Source organism: Lepisma saccharinum, chromosome 12 (assembly GCF_977018435.1).
Source record: "Lepisma saccharinum chromosome 12, izLepSacc3.1, whole genome shotgun sequence".
Lineage (NCBI taxonomy): Eukaryota > Metazoa > Arthropoda > Insecta > Zygentoma > Lepismatidae > Lepisma > Lepisma saccharinum.
In genome coordinates, this window is record NC_139240.1 from 37937145 (window position 1) to 37964852 (window position 27708).

The window sequence follows — 27708 nt, forward strand, 5'->3', positions numbered from 1 at the left end:
ATTCAGTACAGCCAGTGCTGAAACAGCGAACAGTTGGGAAATATACCTATAACCCAATATGTAATATTTATATTATTTTCATATTATCTATTCTAACTTATGTTAATAACGTTGTGTAATTATATTTTTCGTGAAAGTTATTGGGTTTCCTTACAAATTTCCCGCCACCTTAAATACAAATTTTGAATCGGGTTTTAAAAAAGCCCGCAAACCACTGGTGCCGAACATTTGCACCATACCATTGAAGGTTTAAAGCAAAATGTCCAAGTTGCGCACTGACTGCAAACAGTTACCTTGCGTTCTTCTTCTTCAGTGTGTGGTGTGTGTTCATCTTCCAATCTGGAATAAGCAACATCTGCAGAAGGTGGCTCGGTTGCATTACTGCTGGACATTATCAATGCATTAAACTTCGACAAAAACAATTCTGCAAACTTACTCACAGGGACGGCGACAGGGGTGGGCACGGGTGGGCAAGCGCCCACCCAAAAATTCCTGTGCCCACCCGATTGCCCACCCAATCAAATTCAATAAGTACATATACTTGGGGATATAGAAATGATTCAATAAATAAGTCTATTCTGGTGTTCATAACATGTACATTTTACTTGTGAATATTATCTATGCTAGAAATGTTCACATATTATCATCCTATATAAAGCCAAATTTCTCATTAGAAAGTGAAAGTAATTACTAGAGCTATTGAAACAAAAACTGTGCTCAAATTAGTACTTCCATGATTAAAAGCAGCTAGTAGGATTAGGAGGCTCAAAATTATGCAGGGTATGATCAAGATTAGATGAGAATTTAGGGTAAACTTCAGGATTGCAGCTCCGGGTTTCACTGGGAAAGACTGCTTTGAAAAGTACCACATAATGAAAAAATTAGGTACTTCGGATGTGGTAAAAAATATAATAACAAACCACACCATGTAACTTGGCAAGAAGTTGTAACTGAAACTGTGTAGAGAGGATTGGAATGAGGTCTTGGTGTTGTAAGCTCCGGGCTTCCACATACGTACGCAAATCCCAGTCTGGGTATCGTTAAAATAATCTCCAAATAAAGAAATAAAATCATCATCTTAGCGTTACTTCTCCAGCAACACAATAAATTATTTCAACTTTTAAATTATTATTATTATTATTACAATAATTTAATCAAGAAGACTTAGATGGACAGGCCATTTGACACGAATGGCAGAGGAAAGAAGAGTTTACAGGATTCTTGTTGGGAAACCTGATGGTAAGAGACCAGTAGGAAGGCCAAGACGAAGATGGAGGGATAACGTTGAGATGGACCTAATAGAAATCGGTAAGGATAGGAAAGATTGGATTGATCTTGCCCCGGATAGAAACAGATGGAAGGCTTGTGTTTCTGCAGCCATAAACCTTCGGGTTTAAGTACGCTAAAGAGTATAGTGTAGTTTTAATTAGCTCTGCATTGAAATTCCAGAAGTGTCCTTTTTTATTTCATTACAATTTTTATATAGGCTACCTGTTATCTTCAAATATCAATATGGTATGCGAAATATCAACTTCATATTCATTCTACTAATAAGAAGGAATCACAATAATCACTACAATACCGAAGTGAATACATTTTAATAAACCAGTTATGTATGGAGAAAGCTACAGAATTGTTCAATTGCTAATGACTGGCTTATCATATTTAGAAATCCTCTTTCGACACAAATTTTACCACACGAATCAGCCGAAAATATCGACAGAATCTGTAGATGCAGCTGAAGTAAAGAAAAAAGTTATGTCACGAAGTATTCAGAAGACTATTTTGTTAGTTTGTTTTTAAGCCCACTTTTATGCTCAAATGGTCTAATCGGGACTAAACCTACAGTTTAACGTGTAGTCCGAACCGGTGTGCATTGTGCTTCCACCAGAAGAGTGGGGAGTCTAACACATGACCTCTTCATTGCAATGCGTCAGCGTTATGCCATTGGGGAAAAATATACAGAAAGAACTCGCACCAAACGTATCATTTTATCACCACAGAAGATGCGTCCATTTTAAGAGGGTGATTACCTGAGACAAATTGAGACTTTCGGAAAACAACGTCATTGTTCACGGAATTAGGTGCCTTGATCCACTAATGAAACGCTGTGCAATTGAAACTACCACCTCAACTTTCCAAGAGGTACGACGTAATGAAACTCCATTTTTGGAAGAGTAAGTTGCGGTTGATTTGTTTTATTTTAAGTCATTTTTCTGCTAATTTTGATAATGTAGACGATAAGGTTCAATTGTGATTAGATGAAAGTAACGAAGGGACGAAAACAAATACATTCTGACACTCAAAATACAAACCCTCATAAATTATTACTTTGACAGTGGTTCCAGGCTCCAGGGACTCGTTGCCCCGAAAGAATTAACTTTCCAGGGTATGATGCACAGGTTGACACTCTAGTGTATTCGAAATGGTCATGCCATACAACCCAAGTCATCTATAAAAAAATAGTTGAATTATTACTGGCACGGTGATCAACTTCGATGAATTCCTTGTGTTCTAAATCGTTTTGTTACCTCAAAAAATATGTTCATGTAACCATACGTGTGTTGCTTCTCCCGCATTAGTAACATGAGAGTTCAGAAAACGAATAGCAACTTAGCTAATAATCTCTTCAATTCTGAACAGATTTTTCAGTCTTACTTGTTTATTACATATGAGTGATATTTTGTCAGAATAGCCTTTCATTAGCCTAGGAATACTTCATGGACAATGAACAAAGAATTGGTTTAAATCATTCATAATAAGACGTTCATTTTAATCCAAACATGCAGTGGCGGCGATTAGGAGGAGCGGGAAGTGAGGGATGCAATTCCCCCGTCACATTTTGCCACTTTTTGCACCCGCAGTATGGACTCTTTATGCTAAGCCTTTTCTACCAAGAAAACGTATATTGTCCTTGCCCCTCAAATGTTGGCACCCAATCGCCGCTACTACACAGAGGCCTGCACAAGACCTGGAGCAGACCCGTTCGCGAGACATCGCTCCTGAAATGCCATGCAACCTGCGCAACATCCTCGCTTGAGCAGTTTGTATGCCCACCTGTCCAGATCGTTCCTGGCAGGCATTGTAGACCCGCCGGGTACCCGCAGTCTTACGATACATATATAGTTCGTTCTTTCCATCAACTGCAGACCCCTCCCTCTGCATGACGTAGTTGCTTCGAGTAGAAACTGCACCGGGCCCACACCGTTCTGCAGTGTTGCCAACTGCAATAGATTTTCACTACTTAAAAAAGGGAACTCAAAGCTTCGTAAGCCACATCACCAATGAAATGAGATTTACGAATGTTGCTCCCCCCACACACACACACATTGAAATAGGTTTTCCGTGGCACAGGATCCATAAGTATATGTCGTAAATAACCAACATACGTATATATAGTGATATAGGGCAGGACTGAAACATGTCACGTTCGACGCTGAGGTCGCGAGTCAAACAACACACTGTTCTACTGCGAACACCAGGGCCGTAGCCAGCCAGGGGCATTGCCGTTACCCTCGTTTGGGGTGGGGGGGGGGGGCAAGTACTTGGATAAACGTAACAACAACAACAATCACAATAATAGTAATAAAGTAGCATGAAAGGCATTATTATCCTCATAAATCACGCAAAAAGGGGGTAGAAGTCGGTTCTCACGCATTTGTGTTGAAATAGAGGATTAGAAATATTTTTTTTCAACACGTAAATTTCACATTAGCTAATAATGGAAAACAAGCACACAAACTATTCTTGAAAGAAAGAAAGTGCATGATAAATGCATTCCGAATGTACATGCATATGGCATGTAAAATTTCCATCTACAATATTTTCTTTTCACATGGAGCGACGTATTACATAATTAATTCATCCAACTCGTAACAAACCAACATTAATAGCAAATAATATCACGGGCCGCCATAGCATTCTCTGTTTTAAAACTTTTCTCACTTAGATCGTTCGGCGCTCAGGGCCGACTCCCGCTACCCCTTTGCTACGGCATTGAACTTGATGAGACTTGTACTTTAATGTTTGACCCCCACCCTGACCCCTCCGCTAGACAATTTTCGTCCAAGGTTGTGAGCAATGCACCCTGCCCCCTCTGGTTGCGCCACTGCGTGCCTGGTTAAGGCACCATGCAATGAAAAACAATTAGTTTTCAGTGAGGAGATTTTTGTTTGCTCGATCATTCATTTAGATAAATGAAGCTGTAATATTGCGTGCATTTCCTGGCAATAAGATAAAAACTGCTTACGCTGAACTGAAATCGCTAAGTATATAAATTCTCCTTGGAGAAGAAGCTCCTCCTAGGACTTCGTAGGATTTAGTAGCTACGTAAGTAGGCAACACTGGCTGCAGCCGTCCACGTGGTGATGAAACACCTGGAGCGACACGCTGCCGGAGGGCTGTTTCCTTCCAGCAGGTTTTGCAGGCGCCCGGGTCTTGTTGAATGCCCAGGTACCTTGTAAGCGCAGAGCGCCTTGAAGACCAAGAACCCGGGTAAAGACGCAAGTCGACTCGTTGCCGTGGGCAGGCGAGCAGGTAAACCTGTTATCGCGTGCAAGCGGGCAGTGGGTAGGTAAAAGGCAGACTATGCTGGCCTCTAACTACAAACATTCAGATAGATTTGTCAGTTGTGCAAACCTTGTAAGCTAAGAAAAGTGATCGATCGCCAAAGGAGTAAGAAAACTCTTCGAGTCAAAAACTCGTACGATGAAAATACTATGCTCAGGAACATGTCTTCAATTACGAGAAACTTCACGATTGTCTACCATCGCACTTTCTATTACTGTCGCTCCGGCTCCCGTGGCGGAGTGGTTAGCACATCGCGCTACGACGCCAGGGGTCCTGGGTTCGAATCCCGGCCTGGGCATGGATGTTTGTGAGTGAGTGTCCATTCATCAATTTCATCACTCATCCCCATCTTCGCAAATTAGCCAAAAGTGGCACAAAAAGCGAAGTAAAATAAAGCAAATGAATCAAACAATCAAATCAATCTATCACTGTCGCCGAATACATAAAATCAAGTATGTGCCTTGTATTTGCAACACAAGCTTAAACCTAATTCACATTTATTTCCCTGTATTAACATGCATGAAATAGTGTGGTTACAATGTATGGCTACACATGCTAAACACTTCCTTGAAATAATTATGTCCATCAGAGACAAAGTGAAAGGAAATGGAACAAGATGGGAGGATAGATTAGAAAAGAATAAAGAAGAAAACAAGAAATAGGAAAGGGAAAAGAAGTAAGAGGAGAATCGGGAGTGTACGAGAGAGGGGGATACATACGTCTTACATACACATACATATATACTAGATATGGTCTTACATTTATACTGCCCACCCTAATCTATCAATATGGCGCTTCTGCCCACCCAGTCGAAAATTTCTGGCGCCGTCCCTGCTTACTCACTTTTTTATATAACACAATGCAGAGCGAAACTTGCAAGGTTGTTTCTCTAAGGATTTGTAAAGGAATTCTGCTAGAGTGCCTTCCTGTGTGATCCACGAAAACGTTATTTCCTGTTACCAATTCCACTTCCTCTTCCTGTGGGATTCCACTACACTTCAAGATGTATCACCCTCCTGATCATAGTGAAATTTATACAGGTGATCCCGTTCAACACCTTTTTGCGTTCGTGTGACGTAGTTTGTTGTAAGCCACCACAAAATGTCGTCTGTTTTGTTGTATTGCTTTTTTTTTTTTAGAATATTTCAAAGTAAGTTAGCACTTATGTAGGAAACAATTTCACCAGTCTGATAAAATTATGATACATGTAGTATTGTCTTCAGAAAGCCAAGAACCTACATGTGACGTCATATAATAAAGTCACGCTCGTGTAACTCGAGGACCTCCCCGATGGGTAGGGGTAACGTTTTCGCCGTGTAATTAAGGGATCCCAGGTTCGATGTCCGGTGGAGGCACATAGTGGATCGGATCCCACTTTAAATTGTATGTCCAGTCCCAATTAGCCTTCTTGTGCATAAAGTGGACTTAAAACTCAAATGAAACCAATATATTAGTTCAGTCTATTTCATTAATATGTTTTAAAATATCTTTGGTTTTCAGTACAAAATATGGTTTATGATCTATCATACAGTTGCATGGTCAGTACTTAGATATTGGTGACAAAATTCTGAACTGCTAGTGTTGCTAGTCAAAGATATAAATCAGGAAAATGTTACTGTTTCATTTGACTCACAAAACCTCTATTCCTGAATCCATTAAGTACTACACATAGCCCCTATTGGTCATAAAGTACAAAATAACGTACCACTAGTCACAAAACGTCGAATCGTTACTCTGAGTAATTTCTTATTCCTTTTACTTCCACGAAATTGGAATTCTGGGGAAAAATCACTCTGACTTGAGCCAATAATTAAGTTTTTAGAATTCCATGTATGGAGTAAACTGATAGGCAATTGTCTTTTCTAAAAATATATCTGTTGGACGAAGGCGAAGCATCTCTTGCAGTTTTTATGTAACGGATCAAAATTAGGATTCTGCGACTTTTAAAACACTCTGTGTTTTCATTCTAGATGTTTATCCCGAATATTACATCTGCAGGACGCCAGGGGTCCCGGGGTCCCGGGGTTCGAATCCCGACCTGGCCATGGATGTTTGTGAGTGTCCATTCATCAATTTCATCATAGCATCACTCATTCCCATCTTCGCAAATTATCCAAAAGTGGCACAAAAAGCGAAGTAAAATAAAGCTAAGCAAATCAACCAACCAACCAATCTGCAGGGTCAAAGTTCGTATTTTGTATTTAGTAAGTGTAACTTTAGAGCTAAAATGGCCATAAAATTGGTCCCTAGCGAAAAATTTTAGGGAGTGTGTGGATAAATCACTGATTCTACCTCTCTAAGTTAATCGCGACGATAAGGATGAATGGGGTTAATGAAATAGATGGTGAGTTATAACCGAAATGAAATGCTCATGTCTTTGGCCTTGAACCAAGGATCCCTGGCTTGGTCACGAATGCTAGTGGCTTTGCCAGTTTATCCAAGATGGGTGGATTACAGGTGAGTCCATAAGAGAAAATCTGCCTGCCATCAACTTCTTAAAATATTTTATTATTATTACTGTGGCACCTGTGTTATTTTATCATTATTACTGCGGCACCTGTGTTTGTTTAACACAGAAGGAAAAGGAGAAGTGAATTAATCATGTGTAAAATGATAACTGTTGACCTTGAGCGATATATTAATAGATAATACTTTCAGTCATTTGTCATGTCTATTCTTATCGTTTCAACTATCAATAAAAGCTCAGCATTGACGAGCGGGCTCTCAACTGATCTTAGAATCGTTATCACATAGAAGTGAATTCCATGTAAATTTATCATTACAAAAAACAAAAACATATTGTCTATATCAGTTGTTGTTATCTTTTCAAGGTTAACATGCACATTATTAATGTAATTAATAATAATTTATTGTAATTTAAATTAAATAACTTCAGAAGGTCCCAACAATGTATTTATCGCTTGGTTTATTATTACTTAGAAATGAAGTAAAGGATGAACACTTACAACTGGGAGTCGAACCGAAGACAGTTGAACTAGTACAAGTTCAGGCCAATCAGAACACCATAACATGATTACATGTTACGATTTAATAAGTAACGAATTAGTAGCGTGCCCAAAATTTCCGCTAGTTATATTATTAATGGCATTATTAGCTTGCAGTATATTATCCTCCTTTATGGACACCTAAAGAAGGTTGGGGCATAACCCAAATAAATGCCTTCATAGAATGTCACAGCAACGAATAAATCAGCTTGGTAATACTTATGCATCACACTCTACAACAAAGTGTATTTTGAGCTTTGTTGATGTGTCACAAAGGTATATATTTCATAGCTCCGAGAATGTGAGACAACTAGTATTTAGTCCAGGACCGTAGCGAGGGTTAGGCCGGGGGGGGGGGGCGTGAAGCCAAGGACGCCATTAACAAAGTCAGAATATGCGACGGAGAAATTTACACTTGGCAGAGGTATATTCTGTGGTACCACACAACTGGCTCTTGTTATTTTATTGGCCTGCTATTTAGCTCTAAAACAAATATAAAGAGAAAAAGAACAAAGAAGCTCTCGATTCCGTACTCTATCTAGCGTCGTCCATGTGAACTATTTGGCGCTAGAGCGAAATCCTCTTACTGCAGCACTCTACTAAGTACCAAAATATTTGGTAGCTTCCGTGGGGAGTATGAACACACACTGCGAACAAGTGCTCCTTTTCATCCATGAACCAGGAAAGTTTAAAAAGTTGATCTTACCGGACAACATTCACCCGTCCTAGTTTGCTGAGTTTGCTGTCGATTCATCTTCCACACAGTTGAAGAGTCTTACTAGATTGAGAACATAGCAAAGAACAAAACAAAAAACTTCAAACGTCCCAGAACGATCTTATCTGCTCCTTCAGATATGTCTGTTAAGGAAAGGCCAGATATACCACGTTGATAACAAATTGCAAGAGAAATGGTGCATCTGATTCATTGATATCGTTAATATGGATTGTTGTCAATTCGTGGTTAGCACATGTTCAGGTTAGTGATAAATCTTTCATATCTTCTCTCGTTCTTTTTCTGTTCACGGGAGACGGCAGTTTTTTTTTGTTGCTTTTTTTATTATTATTATCGAGATGTACGTTGTACCATCACTCAATGTACAGTCACGGGCAATGAAATGTAACACCTAGATCCTGCAATACTCGCTTCCCTGCAAGGCGATATGTGTGTTGCCTAACTACACGGCGTTGTTACAAGCACGTAGCCAGGGGGAGGGCTAAGGGGGCTGAAGCCACCTCCGAATTCATACAAATATTTAATTTAAGTAGTTTATAGTGGTAATTAATTTTACTTCCTTAGCAAGATTAAACATTAGATCGAAAAAAGTTTAGTGTATAATAGAACAACCATCATATATTTTTATATTCTACAATTTAATACAAAGAATAAATGGATCCACAGATCCAAAAACACTCGAGTTCGTATCCGGTACCACCAATCAAAGCACGCCTGACGTCATATTTATTTCTAATATCTAACCATAGAGTTCGCTTGTGACACACATACTCTAAGGCTACTTAACAAAAACATGGAGTGGTCTTAACTTATAATAGTTATTATTGTAAAATGGCAATTATAACCGTGGTAATAATTCTATTATTGTCATTATTATTTCTACTAATAAGTTTTATCAATGGCCTGTCCCCTCTACAAATATTTCTGGCGACGCTGGTAGAAGTTTCCATTGAAAATTTGTTATTAAAATCCACGTATCGCCATGGAGCTAGGCAACACACATGACGCATTGTAGGGAAGTGAGTATTTCATGACCTAGGTGTCTCATTTTTATTGCCGGTGAGTGTACCTGTCCCCTTCCGCAGATGAAAATAAAGTTTAGCTAGTTCGTATTCGAGCGGAATATCCAAAGTATGAAGAACTGTGTTGGATCGAGAAAATGAGCGGAAAAGACAGTAACCAGATTATGCTTTCATATTCCACCATTTAAACAAAATAATAAATGATTCCACAGCTTTCAAAATTCCAAAAATCAGAGTCTTAAGTGGGAAGACACACAATATGAACTTTATGAGTAAAATTTCCTCCTAACTTTAAAATCTTCTACTTGAACGAGCTGTGTGAAAATTAATAGCAAAACTACGTATTTCAACACACTAACTGTATGAAATATATATAAAAAACTTGATATAGAAAAATAGTTGTAATGGATATCCACTCATCTGATAAGTCGAGAAGAAAAGTCTCCCCAAGGATTTAGTAATAATAATAATAATAATCGTTTATTTTAAGTGTTGAGCACAGTATGAAACCTAATACAGCACTAAGTCAAATACAAAAGTACAAAGTTACACGAATAAAATACATAAGCTGTAGAATAACATAACATAACAAGTTAGCATATTTACACTTCAAGTTACAGTTTTCAACGAGATCTATTATATCTCTGATACTAATAATTGTTTATTGCTATATAATATTGTGCAATAAACTGTGTATTGTTCTAATAATAATAATAATAATCATATTTATTTAAGTGAGATAACGATTAAACAACCAGGTATATCATCACTATGTCAAAATTGGTTATACAAAATTAAAAAATTGAATTCATAATTATAAAATAATAATAATAATAAGTTTGGAATAAAATTGGTTTTTTATCAGCTTGCAAAAGTTAATGCTGTATAATAATAATAATCAAAACCTCAATACTAATAATTATTGTTATTATTTCTACTAGTCAAATTTTATCGACGATCTGCCCCCCGCCCTCTCTTCTAAACAGGAATTTCTGGCGATGCACATGCTTCCGCAAGAAGTTGTTTGCGGTTCCCCTGTTCAAAAACCTAACCTAAACAAACATCAAACACCATGTCGAATGCCCTTGACCTTCAGACAATTGCGGTTCGAGTTGGGTATGGCATTTCCATCTTTCAACGTACCTGACCTTTCTGCTTTTATAGCGAAATGTCGTGATGATTTGGCAAACGGTGCTGAATATCAAATATGGAATCTTTACTGGCAAAAAAAGGAAGTTAGTGGAATTCATACACAGTCTAGCCATGTGCTATCAACAATTTTGCTTTTTTATTTACAAACGGTAGAAGTTGTGTGCCAAATGACTCATTTGAAGGATAGAAAAACCGCGTCTCTCCAAAATATATTTTCAGAAGATTCACTAATCACGTTTACATTATGCCCTGGAATATTTTGGGACGGGCTGGCCTTCTTAGGCAGGCTAATCGAGACTGAACCTACAGTTTTTAAAATTGGATGTGTGCAGCGCCTCCACTGGAAATCAAAACTTGGACGCCTTGACAGGAAGTATATATATATTTAAGGCCCAATCCCAATGTGGGTTTGGGAGACTCACTAAACCGTCTGACACAAACGAGAAGAACGATAGAACAGCTACATTAATTTACTGAGTGATTTTAAGATTTCTGGGTGCGTCGGCATGACCGTTTTGCACCCTTCAGTATATACGGAGAAAAATCTCCTTATATAAAACGCTTACCTTATAATTTAAAAAAAGGCGTGTAATGAGCCTATTTAGAAACTTTAAAAATTCAACTTCTAAAAGGACCTGCAGGAGACTAAAAAAAAGTATGGATGGTTAAAAACTACCTCAGAAACAGTGGAAAAGGAGATGAACGCTTGTAATTTGGTATTTTACCCGGGAAGGAAAAATGTAGTAATAGAATGAATATGGAAAATATGTCATAAAATGTTTTAAAAAATGTTTTAAAATATGGAAATTATATGTAAATATAACTAAAATATAGAAATAGCATTTTTCGAGCTTACGTGCTACAATTCGCGAAGATAATACCAAAAAATATTGATTTTAGCATAATATGAAGTTCCCTGGTAATTGGTAATAAAGAATGCCGAACCCGCAACTATTGAACGGGAAGTTTCATTTAAGCTTCGATTATGCGGGTGGCACTCTGCTGCAGGTGTTTCGCCAGTCTCAATTTCACCGACGAGGAAAGTTGTAAATATTGCAAACAAGCTGTCACGGAAGTATGCAGGATTTTTCTTTTTTTAAAAATGGAGCAAGCAAGGAATTGTTTTTCAAAGCACCTGTCCCTAAAACTGAGCTTATAATAGTCTTGGGACAAGCCTATTGCTTGTAATTACCGATGCTGGTGCGAAATCTCGGGGGAGTATAGGGAGGAGTCCCCCCGGAACAATCTTGTCCTAAAAATACCCCCACTGAAGATTTCCGGGAGTAAAGTTTCTGTTTTTACAACAAAGATAAGCAATTAGTTTTGACTTCGACAGTGGCGGCGATTGGGTTCCAAGGGGGGGGGGGCAAGGACAGTTTAGTTTCCCTTGATACGTAAGGTTTGGTTACTAGACGTCCTCTTTTACCCAGACATGTCCTCTTTTTCGGGCCCTAAAAATTGCCCGAGCGGGTTTTTAGGAAAATGGGGAAATGTCCTCTTTTTGGGGGTATAGACAAGTGCTTCAACTTCAATATTCGTAACAAAATTTCATATTTGTAAATAACTGTTAATTGTTTCAGTGTTCAATTTCAAAGAATGGAAATACAACACTCTTAGTTGCAAGCGCAAAGAGAAGAAAATTTTCTTCCAACAAGGAATGAATATAGTTTTTGCAATCCATTATTATGTAATATTCTCCATTCCCGTGTTTCTTCATCTCTCTTAGGTTCAAATATTCTCCTAAGTTCTTTATTTTCAAAAACTTTTAATTTAAGTTCATTTAAACTTAGAGACCAAGTTGTACAACCCTATAGTACTACCGGCACAATAAATAAATATTAGAATATTCAAACATTTGCCTCTAATGAGGCCTATTATTAGTTATACTGAAACGATGTAAAAATATTTTACAGGGGTGTGTGATCTACAAGCTCATCAAAACGCTAGTAAACACAAGACTTGTGTTCGAAGTGCTGCATCTAAAAATGTCCTCTTGTTTAGATTATGAAATCTAAAAATGTCCTCTATTTTAAAGTTAGTAATTTGGTAACTAGTATATAAGCTTAATGCATTTTATTTTATAAGTCCATATTTAATTCCATAATTTGATTAAAATAAGTTAATCTATATTTACATATCTGGTACGTATAAATCCCTTTCCTGTTCATCCTGCTTCTCGCAATCGCTTTCCGCTTGGAGGTATTTCTGTGCCTGGCGAAGGCATTACTCAAGCGGCAAAGGAAAGTGTTGTCGTGTTGCGATCTTTTCAAGCAGAGAGAGAAAATGATGACGTAATCTCTTTTCCGATGCAGAAATGCAAGACCGTGAACGTGTGGATGATGAATCGAATACATTGTTTTCTTCTGAGTCAGCTCAAGAATTCAAGCTGTTGCGGAGCGGAACTAGGTACCGCCGTCATAATAAGGTGACAAAGCTAAATAGCGCAGCCTAATCTCTCTCTCTCTCTTTCTCTGACAAAGACCTTATTTCAACTTAAGCAAATTACTTTTATATCTAAAGTACACTCTCAAACATTAGGCCTCCCATATGACGTAGTGGTAACATCGTCGCCTTGCAAGACCCTGACAGTGATTCAGATCCAAATTTAAACTGTAGGTCCAGGGATACAGAATCAAGGATTTCTCACCCCATTCAAATAGCACCCAGTACTAGTTTGCTACATTTTCCATGTCCCCAAGAGCTTAACAAAACAAACTTAACTTGTAAATGTTAATAAGCCTGAATATTGGCGGGACAAGTGTCTCCTTTGCCCTCCGCCAAGTTACGCCTATGCTTTCAAATTGGTGACAAGAGGGGGGTGTTACTTTTGTTCTTATTTTTAGCCTCGTTCGTGTTTTATTTCTCTTCAATCATTCCTCTATCCGTTTCCATTTTGTGGGGTTCTTCTGAATTCTTTCTCTCTCTCTCTCTCTCTCTATCAATCTTCAGTCATTCTTCTTTTATCTTTCTCTTTCTATCTGTCCTGCAGAGGCGTCCGGTCATCGGGAGATGCGGCGATGACAAACCAAAATAATAAAAATATTGCTTTACAAATATTTTAGAGAAGAACTAAAAATTTTGTATTTTCGATAGGATTTGCTCTCCCGGAAAATAAACCCAGAATATTTTGTTTTATTGAGATAGTGTGGACACGCCCTTACAGCACCTTGGCATTTACCGTGAAGAAATATTGCCCCCCCCCCCCCCCCGCCTCAGTTGAAAGATTGACTCTAACCTGACGTTTAGCAAGTTTTGTGATCACTACGTAAAAATGCCACGCTACGCCACTGCTGTCCTCCTTCTGTAGTTCTCTTTCTTTTTCTCCTTTTCTATCTCTCTCTCTCTCTTTCTCTCTCTCGCTCTCTCTTACACCCCCCCCCCACACTTCTCCCCTCTCTCTCTGTTTTCCTTTATTTCTTCTCTATTTTCTTCTCTTTCGAATTTCTCTTTCTTTCTGTCTCTCGCTACTTTTCGATTGCTACTGCAATCTTCTTGTTATGTATGAATGTAAATAGAGGAAGAGTCAGTTCTCAGGTGTGGGCCGATTTATGGAGAAGCTCTTTACTAGGTCATTACTGATTATTATAATAGACACCATCACATTGTTTTGGGAAGAGAGAGAGAGAGAGATGCGTCTCAAAATAAAACTAAATTCCTAATTTTTTTTAAATACAGGTATTATTTTAATTATTTTATTTTTTTAGGACATATTAGGGGGTGCCCGGGTACCTCTGGCAGCCCTCGTGCGCACACCTATGCTATATCTAATTTAGGGATAAAACATTTCGATGTTAATGCATCCCCCTCCCCTTTTGGGAAATTTTCTGCAGGTGCCCACGCCCAGTGGAATTAGAGGCGCCCCCTTTCGGTTCAACTTTCGGGGGGAAACACCAAATTCATGAAAACCTAGCGAAATACAGCACTGGCTACTCAGAAAGTAACCCATATCGCTCTTTACGGCTTCTTACAAAATTACTCTGTGCGGAACTTGCCTATTGGCTCAGATGGTAAAGAAAGGATCGAAAGTAATAAATTTTAACACCAAATTGTCCATCACCGTGTGAAATGGATATGTCGTCGAGGACAATTTGGAATACATAATACACGAGCAACAAATGTGAACGTAGACGCCCGGCAAAGCAGAAAAGCTATTATTCATTTTCTTATGAAAAATGCCAAAAGCGTGGGACGCTCCCAAAGGACTTATCGATTCAGGGGTGTACGCACATACATGGTACACACGCGAAGGTCATAAAATAAACAGGGGTGAACAAATGTTGAAGGTGAGAATAGTCAGATTTATTTCTTTGCTAATGTTTTACCTCCTCAACGAACTTGTGACGAAAATTTACATCCAGTTGGTGATAAGCTGAAGTAGCTACAGCATTGCGTTCTCCCGGCTGTCCCTGGTGGTGGTTGAGCAATGGGATTTGCTCCGGCCACTGGCGTACGCACGGAAGCTGATGAGGCTACAGCCCCCTCCGAAACTTTGAGAAAATTAATATTTTAAAGTGAAAGTAGTAAAGAAGTCGGGTAAAACCGAAGTGGTAAATTCAAATCCCTTTAAAATGACCGCCGATAAGCATTTTTGTTTTTGAGCAAATAGTAATATACACAGGCCCCTCCGAAAATATCCTGCGTACGCTAGTGGCTCCGGCCTGCTCATTAAGAAAAGGATCCGTTAAAGGTGGCGAGAATAACATACTCTATACATAGTGACGTTCAGAAATGTCACAATCTTGCGCAGAATTGGATTTACATATTCAAAGGCCTGGGACTACCAATATGACGTGGCCCAATGGCGAACACTCATATCCTGAGAAGAGCGTGCTAGTACTACCCCTATCTAGGGGGTGGTTCGTCAGCTGGTATTGAACATTTTTGTCAACATAGTAAGTGCGGAAAGATTGAATAAATTGTTGTTGTTTCAGGTCCACTTTATGCACAGCTAATCGGGACTGGACCTACAGTTTAAAGTGGGATGCGAACCACTGTGTAATGTGCCTCCACAGGGTATCGAATCTGGGATTCCTTGATTACAAGTGCGGAAAGATAGTGTCATACATACATAAAAAGCAAGAAATTAAAGATACCCCTCGCACATTGCAACAAGTCATGAACATATACGGTGGGGTTTGGAGGTAGAGCTCCACAAATATTCACAATCACCAGCCTTCTAAGTATACGAGAAAAATCTTCTTATTTTAAAAGCCTTACCTTAATGTTAAAAAAGGGGTGTAAAGAGCCTGTTGAAAGTTTAAAAGTGTAAGGTTATAAAGGGGCCTGCACAGGACATACCCAACACATTAAAAAAAAGTAAGGATAGTCGAGAGTGAGTGAACCCCAGAGCAACTCCACATAGGGACGTAGCTTGAAATATTACCGCCTGAAATCATCCATCCCGAGAATCGAACCCGGGTTTTCCGCGTGGCAGTCAGCCGTGACTTATCCATACACACCTAACACCGCCCACCCAAATATTCTCAACACTCCTAAAATATAAAGTAGAAAGTTCCAAAGTGAAAGTCCAGCCAAACTGCCTCTTCAGTTACTCAATTGTGTCTTAATTAACATTATAAATTACAAGAACACAAGTAATCAAATAAAGCCCCGTTCAACTGCTTGGAAAGTCATGGTTGACTCGGTGTTCAAATAATTGCTATTCCTTACAATAATATTTGTTTAGTCACGACGATATTTTACTTTTCTTTGTTTGTCGTTAAACATGAAGTGCTCTTTGCTGAAGCATACTTTGATATCTAATTATGTACTCAAATATTCATGGAGTAGTGTTAATTCTGGTGTTTTACTTTCCAGCGACTGCGTATGTTAAACTCTTTCTTCGTGTTACTTATTTCCATTAGTCATCTTTGTAGCTTCACTAAAAAACAAAAACTTCAACATAACACATCAATACACGATGAATCAATGTTGTATTTTCAACCATTTCATACGAAGTCTACATTTGAGATTTCTCTTCCTTCACAAGTATGTAATAAACCTCGAAGTAAATGTGTGAGGATGCGTTATCCCGTCGACAATTTGATAACAAATATACGTGTGTGTGTTGTCCAACGTAGAACACGTAGCAAATTTTATATTTTTATCTCACGAGAAGTCCAATACACTAAATATTGAAATCTGAAATGATTTTTAGGTTTATACATAACTTTTGACAGTTTGGTACAAAATAAACTACACAAGAATTGCCAATATTGGAGAATGTATTTGCTTGTCAAGAAGACTTGAGTGGGCAGGCCATGAGGCACGAATGGGAGAGGAAAGAAGAGTTTACAGGATTCTTGTTGGGAAACCTGGTGGTAAGAGACCTGTAGGAAGACGAAGATGGAGGGAAAACGTTGAGATAGTTCAATGGATTGACCTAAATGCAATTGGTAAGGATGGAAAAGATTTGATTGATCTTTCCCAGGTGAGGAACAGATGGAAGGCTTGTGATGCTGCAGCCATAAACCTTCGGGATTAAGAAGGCTTGAGAGTTAGGTGTTAGTTATTTGCTTGTAAAGTAAGAATTTGACTCAGCTGACAAAACTGATGACGCTTCTCGTGTACAATTCAACGCTAATTCTTTTCAGTATTTGTGAGTAAAACATGAAGACAGCATTTAAATACATGTAACTAATCAACTGAATGTATAGCATCTAACACGATTTCGTGTCTAAGTACCGACAGAAATCTGCTTCCAAAAATAGACAACCTGGATCGCCTATTAACGATCTCTCTCTATATATAAAGTTCTGGTTTCAATTCCAGTTAAACATTGATGTTCCTTCATTAACCCCGTCGCCATTCAATCAGCATTGACCAAAACAGATAAAAGACCTGTACACAAAAATTCAAACACTAAGATCAGTACGGAGTGAAAGACTTGGCCTTTTCTGAAGACACGTAGTACATTGTGGACTGCATTTTGCAGACTAACGAGACTCTGGCGTCTGGGCTCACGACCTGTATAATGCTCCGTGGGGCTGCTGTACTACATCTGTGTTTGTGATTGTCCTCTCACCCTCATCTTCACGATTAGCCAGAAGTGGCAGAAAAGCGAAGTAAAATAAAATAAATCAACAATATGTAAAACATATCTACTTGTAGAAACGGAATAATCAAATATTAGAATCAGTTTCCAGTTATTTACTATGAAAATATTTCCAAAATTGTACAAAACAAACCACCAGAAAATTAATAACTGAACTTCCTAGAGTTCACGTTCATTGCTGTATACGGAAGCTTCAATCGGCTTTCACTATATAGACATCCTTCCAACAATTGTTTATTGAAGGTTAGGTTCAATGTTTCCCTTCCTTCCCGTGAGAAACCAGTGGCGTAACTGACACATGCGTCACGCAGGAACTGATCCAAAGGCAGAAAAAGGAAAAAGAGGAAGGACAAATGTAGTTTCACCAAGATACTCTATTTCTGAATTCTGCTTGGGCAATATCTGCTTGTAGATTTATATTACCTACATAAGTAATAATTTGTGATTGTGTACGGGAAAATACGAACTTGAAAAACTCATCATGAATTCAAGATCATGTCTCTTTATGTATTTGTGATTGTTTCATTTAAAAATACCTCGTAGTTGTACAGTGTCTCTCAAAAGTTTTAGGGCAACGACATTTTAAACTAGGCAACCCGAATTACGTAAGGCGCTGGTGGGTTGCGTGTAGAGTTAGGCTCAATTCCAGAGTTGCCATATGCACAATAGACATTTATGAAATACGCAAAATGAATAAAACCAAGTATTATTGTATAAAAATCTGAAGAAGAAAAATCAGTATTACATTTGTCGCAAATAAGAAATACTTTCTGAAAGAAAGAAAATCGATTTTCTAGTATTTCATCGCTGATGAGTCTACACAAAGGAAAACAGGAGAGAGGAAACGAAAGGGGGCAACAAATGAGAGGAGAAAAGAAAGAGCGAAAGGGGAAGAGGAAAAGTGAAGGAGGGAAGAAAAGATAGGACAGATGTGGATAGGAGAAGTAATGAGAAGAAATGGAAAAGATGCGAGGAGAGATGAGGAAAATGGAGCAAAGAGGAGAAAAGAGAAGGGAAAGAGATGAGAGAAGAGGAGAAGAGCTGGTTTTAGAGGAGAGGAGGAGACAAGAAGAGGGGAGTTGATAGTAGATTAGAAGAGAGAACATGAGAAGAACGAAAAGAAGAGGAGAAGAGTGCAGTGGAGTGGGAAATCTAAGACAGGTGAGGAGATAGAGGAGTGGAGAAGAATGGGATGGAGACAAGATGCGAGAACAGGAGGGAAGGCGATATGACATAGGAGAAGAAGGGAAGGGAAGAAGGAGAGGAGAAGGAGAGAAGAGAAAGAGAAAGGAGACGAGAGGAGAGATGAGGGAAAATATCGTCTCAGCGTCAAGAATTGATCCATTGTTCAAAATATCGACATGAAACATTCAATAATATTTTAAAATGAATTGGAGAATGTATTAGATTGGTGAGAAATGCCTTTCGGCTGAGTTCAGAGCGAGATAAAATCTGCTATATAAGATTGAGATTATACGGCTTTGGATGACAGTACCAAAGAAGATTTATGCACACTACTACTAAAATTTGCATAAACTGTTGATCAAGAACTTTACTTTCGTCAACTAGATCTAATATCCTTTGTTTTTGTTATTCATTTATAATTTTGATATTAATTCCCTTGCCATGACAGTTATTTTTTACATAGTTTTTGGCGATCTTAGCTACATGTAAGCTACATAATGAATGTGTGCTGTTATTTCTCTATTCTACATCTACACCGCAAGGTAGAGGAGGGCGGATTAAGTAAGTGATTTCTCTATTCTTCCACAGTCTATTTACATATTCATGGAATAATAACAATACAATATTAATTCATTTACATACTATTATGAATAAATTGTATAAAACGTATTAATTTAAACATTTTTTTATTATTATTATTTATTTATTATTAACTCAAACAGTTAGTTCGGACCCCTCGAAATAATATTTCTAGATACGTGCCTGATTATACCAGAAGCTGTAGGTATAAAGTCAGGTAAGGTGAAGACAAAACTGCCCTAAACTGATGTGCAAAATTCAAGTCATCATTTTAGTTTTCTTCTTGATGAGAAAGGGGGAATTCATTTACTTCGTTCTCGTATTCATAATAGCATTCAGGATATTTTTCAATAGTAGAAATCCTGAAGAATTAAAAGTCTAGTAAAATAGCGGAATATTTTGCGTTTCCGTTTCATGCCTTTGGGTTTGTTACGATCTTGAGAACATGACATCTGCAACACCTGAGGAAATTGAAGCGAACCACTTCCACGTAAAGTGATGTGGGTTGGGCAAAAATTTGAATCCATTTGCCGTGAAGAAATCTGCATTACGTCACAACCAAGTTGATCGATTATTTCAGCGTAGCTTGGGCAATAAGGGAGAGGCGTAATGCTTGGCTTGGCATGGAGCTAGTTCAGTTTTTCTTTCTTAGAACAACAATTTGAATTTTACCTTTTGAAAAATATTACAAATTCTTCCCAAGGGCATTTGGCATATGTATGGTGTCAAAATGTACATTGAATAAAGTGTCGGTCCATCTTAACCAAGGAGTGTAAGAGGTTACTTTTTCTAAAAACATCCAAAGGTTAACCTCCAGTTGCATTTTGCAGACTGACGAGGCTCTGGCGTCTGGACTCACAGCCAGTATAATCTTCTATGGGACCTGCGTTGTGTCCTGTCCATGTGTGTTGTGACTGTCCTTTCATCAATTTAATCTTATCACCTTCATCTTCTCGATTAGCCAAAGTGGCAGAGAAGCGAATGAAAATATAACGAATCAATCAATCAATCATCCTAACCAAGACTCGTCTCGCTCTTAGTGTCGTCTCTACATCCAATTTCTATTTCACGTTACTTTTCTACCTCTGCGTTAATCGTGACGTTGAAGATGAATTGCACTTCCAAACCTTGATCCCGATTCGAATTTAAACCCCAGTATTTTTTCTGTTTCTTGTCTCGAGTACCGAAATAATACATATGAAAATATAGAAAATATTAATTTAAAACAAATTTTAAAAATATAAAATTTCGTTTATTATGGTACAGACCCATCTTCATATTCCAAATATGGTGTAACTTTGGAATTTTCAAATCAGAATTAGATTTGCCTCTTCTCGGTGCCATCACTACAGAACGGGTAAATACATTTCGTATATAGAAAATTGATATTAAGAATAGCGCATTAGGACTTTCTTTTTAAAGTTTCTAGACGCATATTAATCCATATTGTCATGTTCATCACGCTAATTTGAATGAACGATGATTTGATGATGCACAAGTTGAACGAAATGACAATCCTAATCCGAGATGTCCTTAAGTTAAGTGGATTTTGATATGTTTTAATTTGCTGAAGGCTCGACCGAGAAGATGTTTGTTGCATGTTGTGCGGATCATTTTCTGGCTTTTTTTAAACACAAAATATTGATATTGACACTATAGCTAATATATGGCACAAAAAAGAAGAAAAGACAACGAAATAAATGTTAATTCGTGCAAGGGCCGTGCGTCAAATGAAACCTGATTTCGTGCATTTGGAAACTGAAGTACACGGTTGCCACAACAAAGGCGCAGAAAAAGTGCAATAAAAATTAAACATACGATACGAACCCCTCCCATAGATTCAGGAATGATGGTCGTCATTTTGTTTCAATGATTCCAGCCACGGCGTTGATAATATCACCTGAGCAGACTAAAAACCTTCGATGTTACGAACTACCCGCAAGTTTTCTTCTTGGTTGTCTGGTAAAATTCTTTCCCTCCCTAGCAATCGATTTATTCGTGACCTAGCGTCACTGACACTACGTCACGTAAGAAGCGACCAATGGCTGTGCTGCAACGGTGGATGGTTCGCTGTGAAAGTTAACAACTTCCTCCCTCCACTGGAAAATTTCACCTGCTTGCAATGTAAACACGGTTTTTAGTTCTGACAATGTGTTTTAGGCATGAACGTTCTTGACCGCAAAAATATATGTTTTTACGAGATATGTTTAAATGTGAAACGAGGATATAAAATAATATTCAACTATAATTATTTCCTCAGATTCAATTATGTTTCTAATATTGATCGACTTTTCAGAGCTATTTCGTAGTCGTATCTAAGTGAGTTTTAAAGTAAATGTTATGCACTGATAGGCTAATCGAAACTGGACCTACAGTTTAAAGGGAGATCCGAATTACTATGTGGCTACATTACAACTATGCCACCACTGGGGTAATCTCCCTGAGAGAGATTTCACACCGAAGCGACAGGCGACATGTGTCGCTTGTAAGCGAACCCTCAGTAATCAATTAAACCTTTCGAACAGAAGCGACACGAAAAACTGCATGTGTCGCTCTGACTGGTCGTTTTCTCAATACCATGCATCGTGCTCTTGTTTGCGCATGCGCGGTGAATGTTTTGCTTTAGATTGAATGGGCTATAGTGGAACCACAAGGAAAGAAACCTGCGCAGAACCTCATCGCGCTGGCGGGTGAGGGAATGATCCTTCAGCGCGGCGCACGTCAGTGTTGCCAGACCTATTGATTTCTCGGGAGAATTCATTAATAAACTATTGCTGTGGAACCTCCAACGGCCTGCTCAAAAACACGTTTACTGCTCATCTTACTTGAACATGGAGGGTAGAGATAGAGTGGAACTCCAATCAGCCATGAAAAGTGCTGTTTGAACTGTAAAATTATGCCAAACGATACTCAATTGTGCTAGGACAATATTATTATTTTATTACTATTACTACATTACTATTTCCCCTTCTGGAAAATGAATGTTGACATAAAAGTACCTATAATTTCAGACGTATGAGTTGATTTCAGTTCCAGTAATTTACATCCATTATTATAATAGGAATGTAGGAACGTGATAATTTCAAACTCAAGTGGTGTTTTCTGAGAGGGCAACATTATTACGGGGTAATATGACTCGTTTACCCGCCTGATAAAAATACATTGTTTCCCCCTCATCGGATTTTGTAGCAGATCTTCTGGTTTCCTAAGGAACAATCTCTGACCTGGCAACACTGCCCCGAGCACCGATAACGGCAGGGAAGATGCGCGAACGCTTTTGACGGAATGTTTTTTTCTTCCTTGTGGTCGAGCTATAGTGTCGCTTGTCCCTTCCAGATTTGGTGTGAATTCTCCGTGTCGATTGTCGCTTTGATGTGAATTCTCACTTACACTGAAGGGGCCGTGTCGCTTGCCGCTTCGATGTGAAATCCCCGTATCGCTTATTGCGCGCTTGTCGCTTCGGTCTGAAAGCTCTCCTACAGAAATGGCTGTATTGCGAGCTTAGAAATATTTCTTTGCAAACTGAAAACAATATTAATTTAATATGCTTTCAATACTGTCAACGTTTACTCTTTTCTAAGTGACAGTCCGTACCTTTGAAGGTTCCGAGTTCCCTTTGAGAGTCTCTTCATCAGTTTTATGCAATCATCTACATAGTCGCGATTAGACAAAAGTGCCAAAAAAAACCAACTAAAAATGTTAAGAAAGATATCAAAGACTGATTCTCCACAAACGTGTGGTAGACTGTGTCACTGTTCTCCGTAGTAACTCGTTGCGACATCAGAGGTCCCAGATTCGAACATTGGGTTAGACAAGGGCGGTTCAAAATAAAATTTTCACACGGGCGAGGTGAATTCTGCTTTCCAGCCCCCCCCCCCCCTCATACTTCTGCTCTGCTTCCCTACTTTTCACCTTTCTCTAATAACAAACATGACCATGTTATAAATTTACGATTTTAATTACCAAAAATAAAAAAAACGTAGCCTTATTTTAAAATACTGTAAGTGATACTGTGTAATTATTTAATACCTACATAATGACTTCAAAATAGCAGTAATCTCTTAGTTTAAATTACAACATGATTTTGCAAAATACTTATTATTAGGTCTCGGAAGTTGAGGAAAAAATCTTTTCTTTTTCCTAGTGTCTGAAGACGAGGCCCAACATAATATATGTTCATTTTGGGTCATTGTAGGCCAGAAACAGGTGGGTTTTATTTGTCCTTTTTCGGCGTTTTTTGGTCCTTTTTTAGCCTTTTTTAGGTCTTGACTGCTTTTTTTTTTTGCAACTTCACCTTCTTTCGACTACGTTTTTACTGCTCATTCTCAATTCGAATCATCATCAGATCATCACCATCACCTCTTAAACATACTTTCTGTAGTATATATATATATATATATATATATATATATATATATACATATTTGAACCATGCCTGAAACGAGAGAAAAACATTTTTGGACGACTGAAGCAGGTACGGTACAAGGTTCTTTTAACCGTAACTTGTCTGGAAGGTCGCGCTGTAAGTGGCAACTTTCTCTTGTTTTGAAGCTTTCAGCACGGTGTATACGACCATATACATTAAATATGTAATTAAAACTGAAGTTATTAATTAATTTGGATCACATTTATACGTCCTTTTTTTATATTTTTAGGTCTTTTTATGTCTTTTTTTGGCAATTTATAGGTCTTCAACTTCCGAGCCATAGTTATTATGCTATGCAACAGTAACTGCCATTAATTCTTGCCAACAATAAATACAACAAATAGCCACGCCCCCGGTGGAGGCACATAGTAATTCGAATCCCACTTTAAACTGTAGGTCCAGTTCTAATTAGTATAGTCATTCTCTGCATTAAGTGGAACAAACTCAAACAATGAAATAAATAGCCACGTTTATGTAATTAGAAATAAGGTTTTGGCGCTAATCACGGGGGACACACTGGTTTGCCCCCACCCACCCATGGGGTAGGGCGTGGATGCACCATTGTGTTTGTCCCATGTCCACCATTTATCCTCATCGTCGCGACGTAAAATGACTGCAATAAAATGAGAGAGTTTTTTAACGACAGCCGCTGTAAAAACCGTTGCCGATCAATTCGTGCCTTAGCTTCACCAGCGACAGTCACAAGGTCATAATCAACTGGCATCTCTCTATGCTCGCCCAATAATGTTCGTAGCGTAGTGTATATTTTTCGTTTCCTTGGAGACTATGACACATTCGTGACAACTAGGTGCGATAGTCATCTCGCATGAGTTCCTAAAGTTCGAACTGATCGAGGACGTCACTCTTGTAGCGATGAGCAGTGCAGATACGTCAGTGACCAAACCTTAGCGAAGAACTAGGTTGCGCTGTCAAAGCCAATGGTCTGAGTTTATGTTTTAAGTCCACTTTATGCACATATTGGCTAACCGCGACTGGGCTTACAGTTTGGAGTGAGATCTGAACCACTATGCGCCCCCGCCGGGTTTCGATCCCGGGACCCAATGATTACAAGTACCCGTACGTACTTACCTGTTGCCTAATGGCGGACATTTTCATGTTCCGAATTCGAGCTTGACGAAATGCCTTTCGAATTGGTTCAATCTGAAAAAGAATATACAATTTTACAGTTAATGTAAGGCCATATCATTGCAACATAAAAATACTGGTATTTTTTGTATGTGATTTTTCATGGATTTTCCCGGGACAGTGCCGGAGTCCAGATATTTTTCGGGCCGGAAAAATGTCCCTGAAAAGAAAGTGTACAAATATGAAGAAAAGTATGTATATCAAATTTAGTTAAAGATGCAAATTGAGAACGTAATGAAGTTCAAATATTCCGAGTGAAATTTTCTTACACAATCTTCTACGCAGAGAATTACACATTGTCGAGTAAAGAATGCCAGTTGTTCGGTTATTGACACTCATTCCCTCTTCTTCACTTGCTTTGTATCCTTATCTCTTTCTTTCTTGTCTTTATAATTCTTCCTTTTCCTTGTATTTATATATCCTTTCCTCTTTTTCTTTCCTCTCTCTCTCTCTGTCTCTCTCTCTCTGTCTCTCTCTCTCTCTCTCTCTCTCTTTTTCCTCTCTTTCTTCTGTCTTCATCTCTCTTTACCTTCAATTACTCTTTATTTCTTTATTTCGCTATAATTTCTTTCTCTTCTCAAGTTCTCTTATTTTCGTATTCCTATCGTTATTTTCTTTCATTTTTGTTGAATTATTTATTAAAGAATTAACGAAAATTCCATACAGTAGAACAAAAATGGTTATATGCATGAAGAACGAAAAGAGATTTGGCAGTACTTGCCCCGACATATACATCTGTATGTGTGTCACAGAATCTTGCAGTATCAAGAAAACAGACTACTGCCTGGTCATAGTTGCCAGATCATAGTAAATCTTTACAAAGTTACTAAAACAAAATATCTCCTACATCTTTCTTGGAAGCAAGTCGTTAATTGAGTCTAAACTAAACCCAATGAGGGTTGACGAAAGAGTATCGGAACTGATTCCCGCTGACAGGAAATTCCCAGTCCATTCCAGATTTGTCGATACGTGTATAAAAGAGGTTGTAGATCAAGTATTATACACGCACATATACCTACATTGTATGTACGTATGTACTATACATGTGTGTGAGTGTGTGTTGGTGAGTGTTTTCTATTGCGGTTATTTTATGTCGTTTATAACCTTTTTGGATAATCTCTCCAATGAAAAACTAAACTACATATATTTTTTTTACGATAAACTTCAACCGTTTTCTTTCATCTAGGTATTGTGATTGAATAACATAGCCAGATGTCGGGTACACTTAGTACTGCCCTCTGAAACGAACAATGTTGCCAGTACATCTCCTAACTAAAAAAACGTAATTTTTATGAATATGTCAGAATTAACCACATAAATTGTCTGTAACGTATAAGATGCGTACAAAAAATGTAGTTCTTTATTCAATTCGATAAATACCCACAGACAAAATCGATACACATCGAAAAATTTGTAAGCGACAACACGGCTGTCTTTTACCCATGTTCGTTTTTACTTCGTACAAAAACTGATTTACACCTTAGTAAATTTTTCCGCATGCTGAACGTTCATGTAGAGCGTGATTTTCTTGTTTAATGTTTAAAAAATATCCACATAGACAAAGTGAATACCTAGCGTCAGTTAAGTTCCATGTCTCTATCGCTTTTTTATTTTATTTTATACAAGAGTTACGTACGTTTAAAGTCTCGGTTGCGTGACTTTTTGGACACCCTGTATAATGGGTGCGGGGAGCTCATGATTATGATAACTTGTATTTTTGCTACTTAGCGTCGCTTTTCTTCTCATTTTGACTGACCGCCACTCTGAGGATGAGTGATGAGTAGATGGCATTGACGAAAGGACACTCACAAAGAGCCAATTCTCAGGCCGGAACTCGAAACAGGGGACTTTGGTGATGAGTCTGAAAGTCGAGCACTTAGGCGAGCCCTGTGCCTCCACATACATATAAATCCGTGCTAAAATTCAAAACAATCATTCATTCCCAAGAAAAAAGCCAAAGAGCAGTCTCCTCTACAGCATAAAACAGCGTAGGATAATGTAAAGAGCCCAAAAAGTTTGTCAAAGTATGTATTTTTGCATGTATGTAGCATTTTATACTAAGATAGAGCAATCATGGCTTCATTGAACCCAGGACTCTTATTACAAGGCGACAGGCCAGACAGGTACGTATATAGAAATATATTTCGGGGGCGGGTCCAAACCAAGAGTCTCAGGAATAATAATAATATTGTTTAATTTAAATTAATTATATTATAATTATATTAAATTAATTAAATTCTCATTAAATTACATATTTTTCAAATATTATATTGTAATTATTACAGGAATAGGTAAAAAGACCATAACAGCGTGTTAAGATCGGCACAATTTGCCTAAAAGCAAGTGCTCTGGTAAAGAAATTGGCAAATAGATGAATTGAATATTTATTGAAAGGATCCATTTGGCGAAAAGTAAAGTTCCTGATTAATAAATTATCATAAATAGTAGTCTGCAAGCATAAATATTTGGTACTATCCTTTAAAACCGTATGATCACAATATATTTGCCTTTCTAAAAGATCAGAGGAAATTAATAACCATCGATTATTATACAATTAGTAATTTTTTAGTCTTTCGGGGGGTCTGGGCCCCTGCTAAATACGCCCTTGAAGTCAGAGACTATGAAAAGAGACCGCCCCTTAACTAACAGAGGCGATTATAAACTGGAACCTTGAAAAGGCAGTGAACGCTTTCTTTCCGACAACAAACAGTAAACATCTTTGTTTCTTTAAACAATGCTTTCGATGAAACTATCACAGACAACGAAAGCTGGCGGAAGAGCTTTCATGCAGGATAGTGGACACGTGCACTGTTCATTGACTTTGGAAAAGCAATATG

The 27708-nt window shown here is 38.1% G+C and overlaps 1 protein-coding gene across 10 annotated transcripts in view; it reads right to left on the minus strand.

Moving 5' to 3' along the window:
• The window catches only part of NijC (Ninjurin C), a 64961-nt gene that overhangs the window by 32981 nt on the left and 4272 nt on the right, over window positions 1-27708 (minus strand). For 6 of the 10 annotated variants that reach the window (XM_083132107.1, XM_083132106.1, XM_083132104.1 and 3 more), the window contains exon 2: window positions 24815-24886. In XM_083132107.1, the coding sequence (XP_082988233.1) occupies window positions 24815-24886 (72 nt within the window). Of the gene's footprint in view, window positions 1-293; window positions 424-8280; window positions 8396-21117; window positions 21291-24814; window positions 24887-27708 lie in introns of those variants that run through there. The other 4 variants (XM_083132112.1, XM_083132111.1, XM_083132110.1 and 1 more) reach the window with 4 other exon arrangements.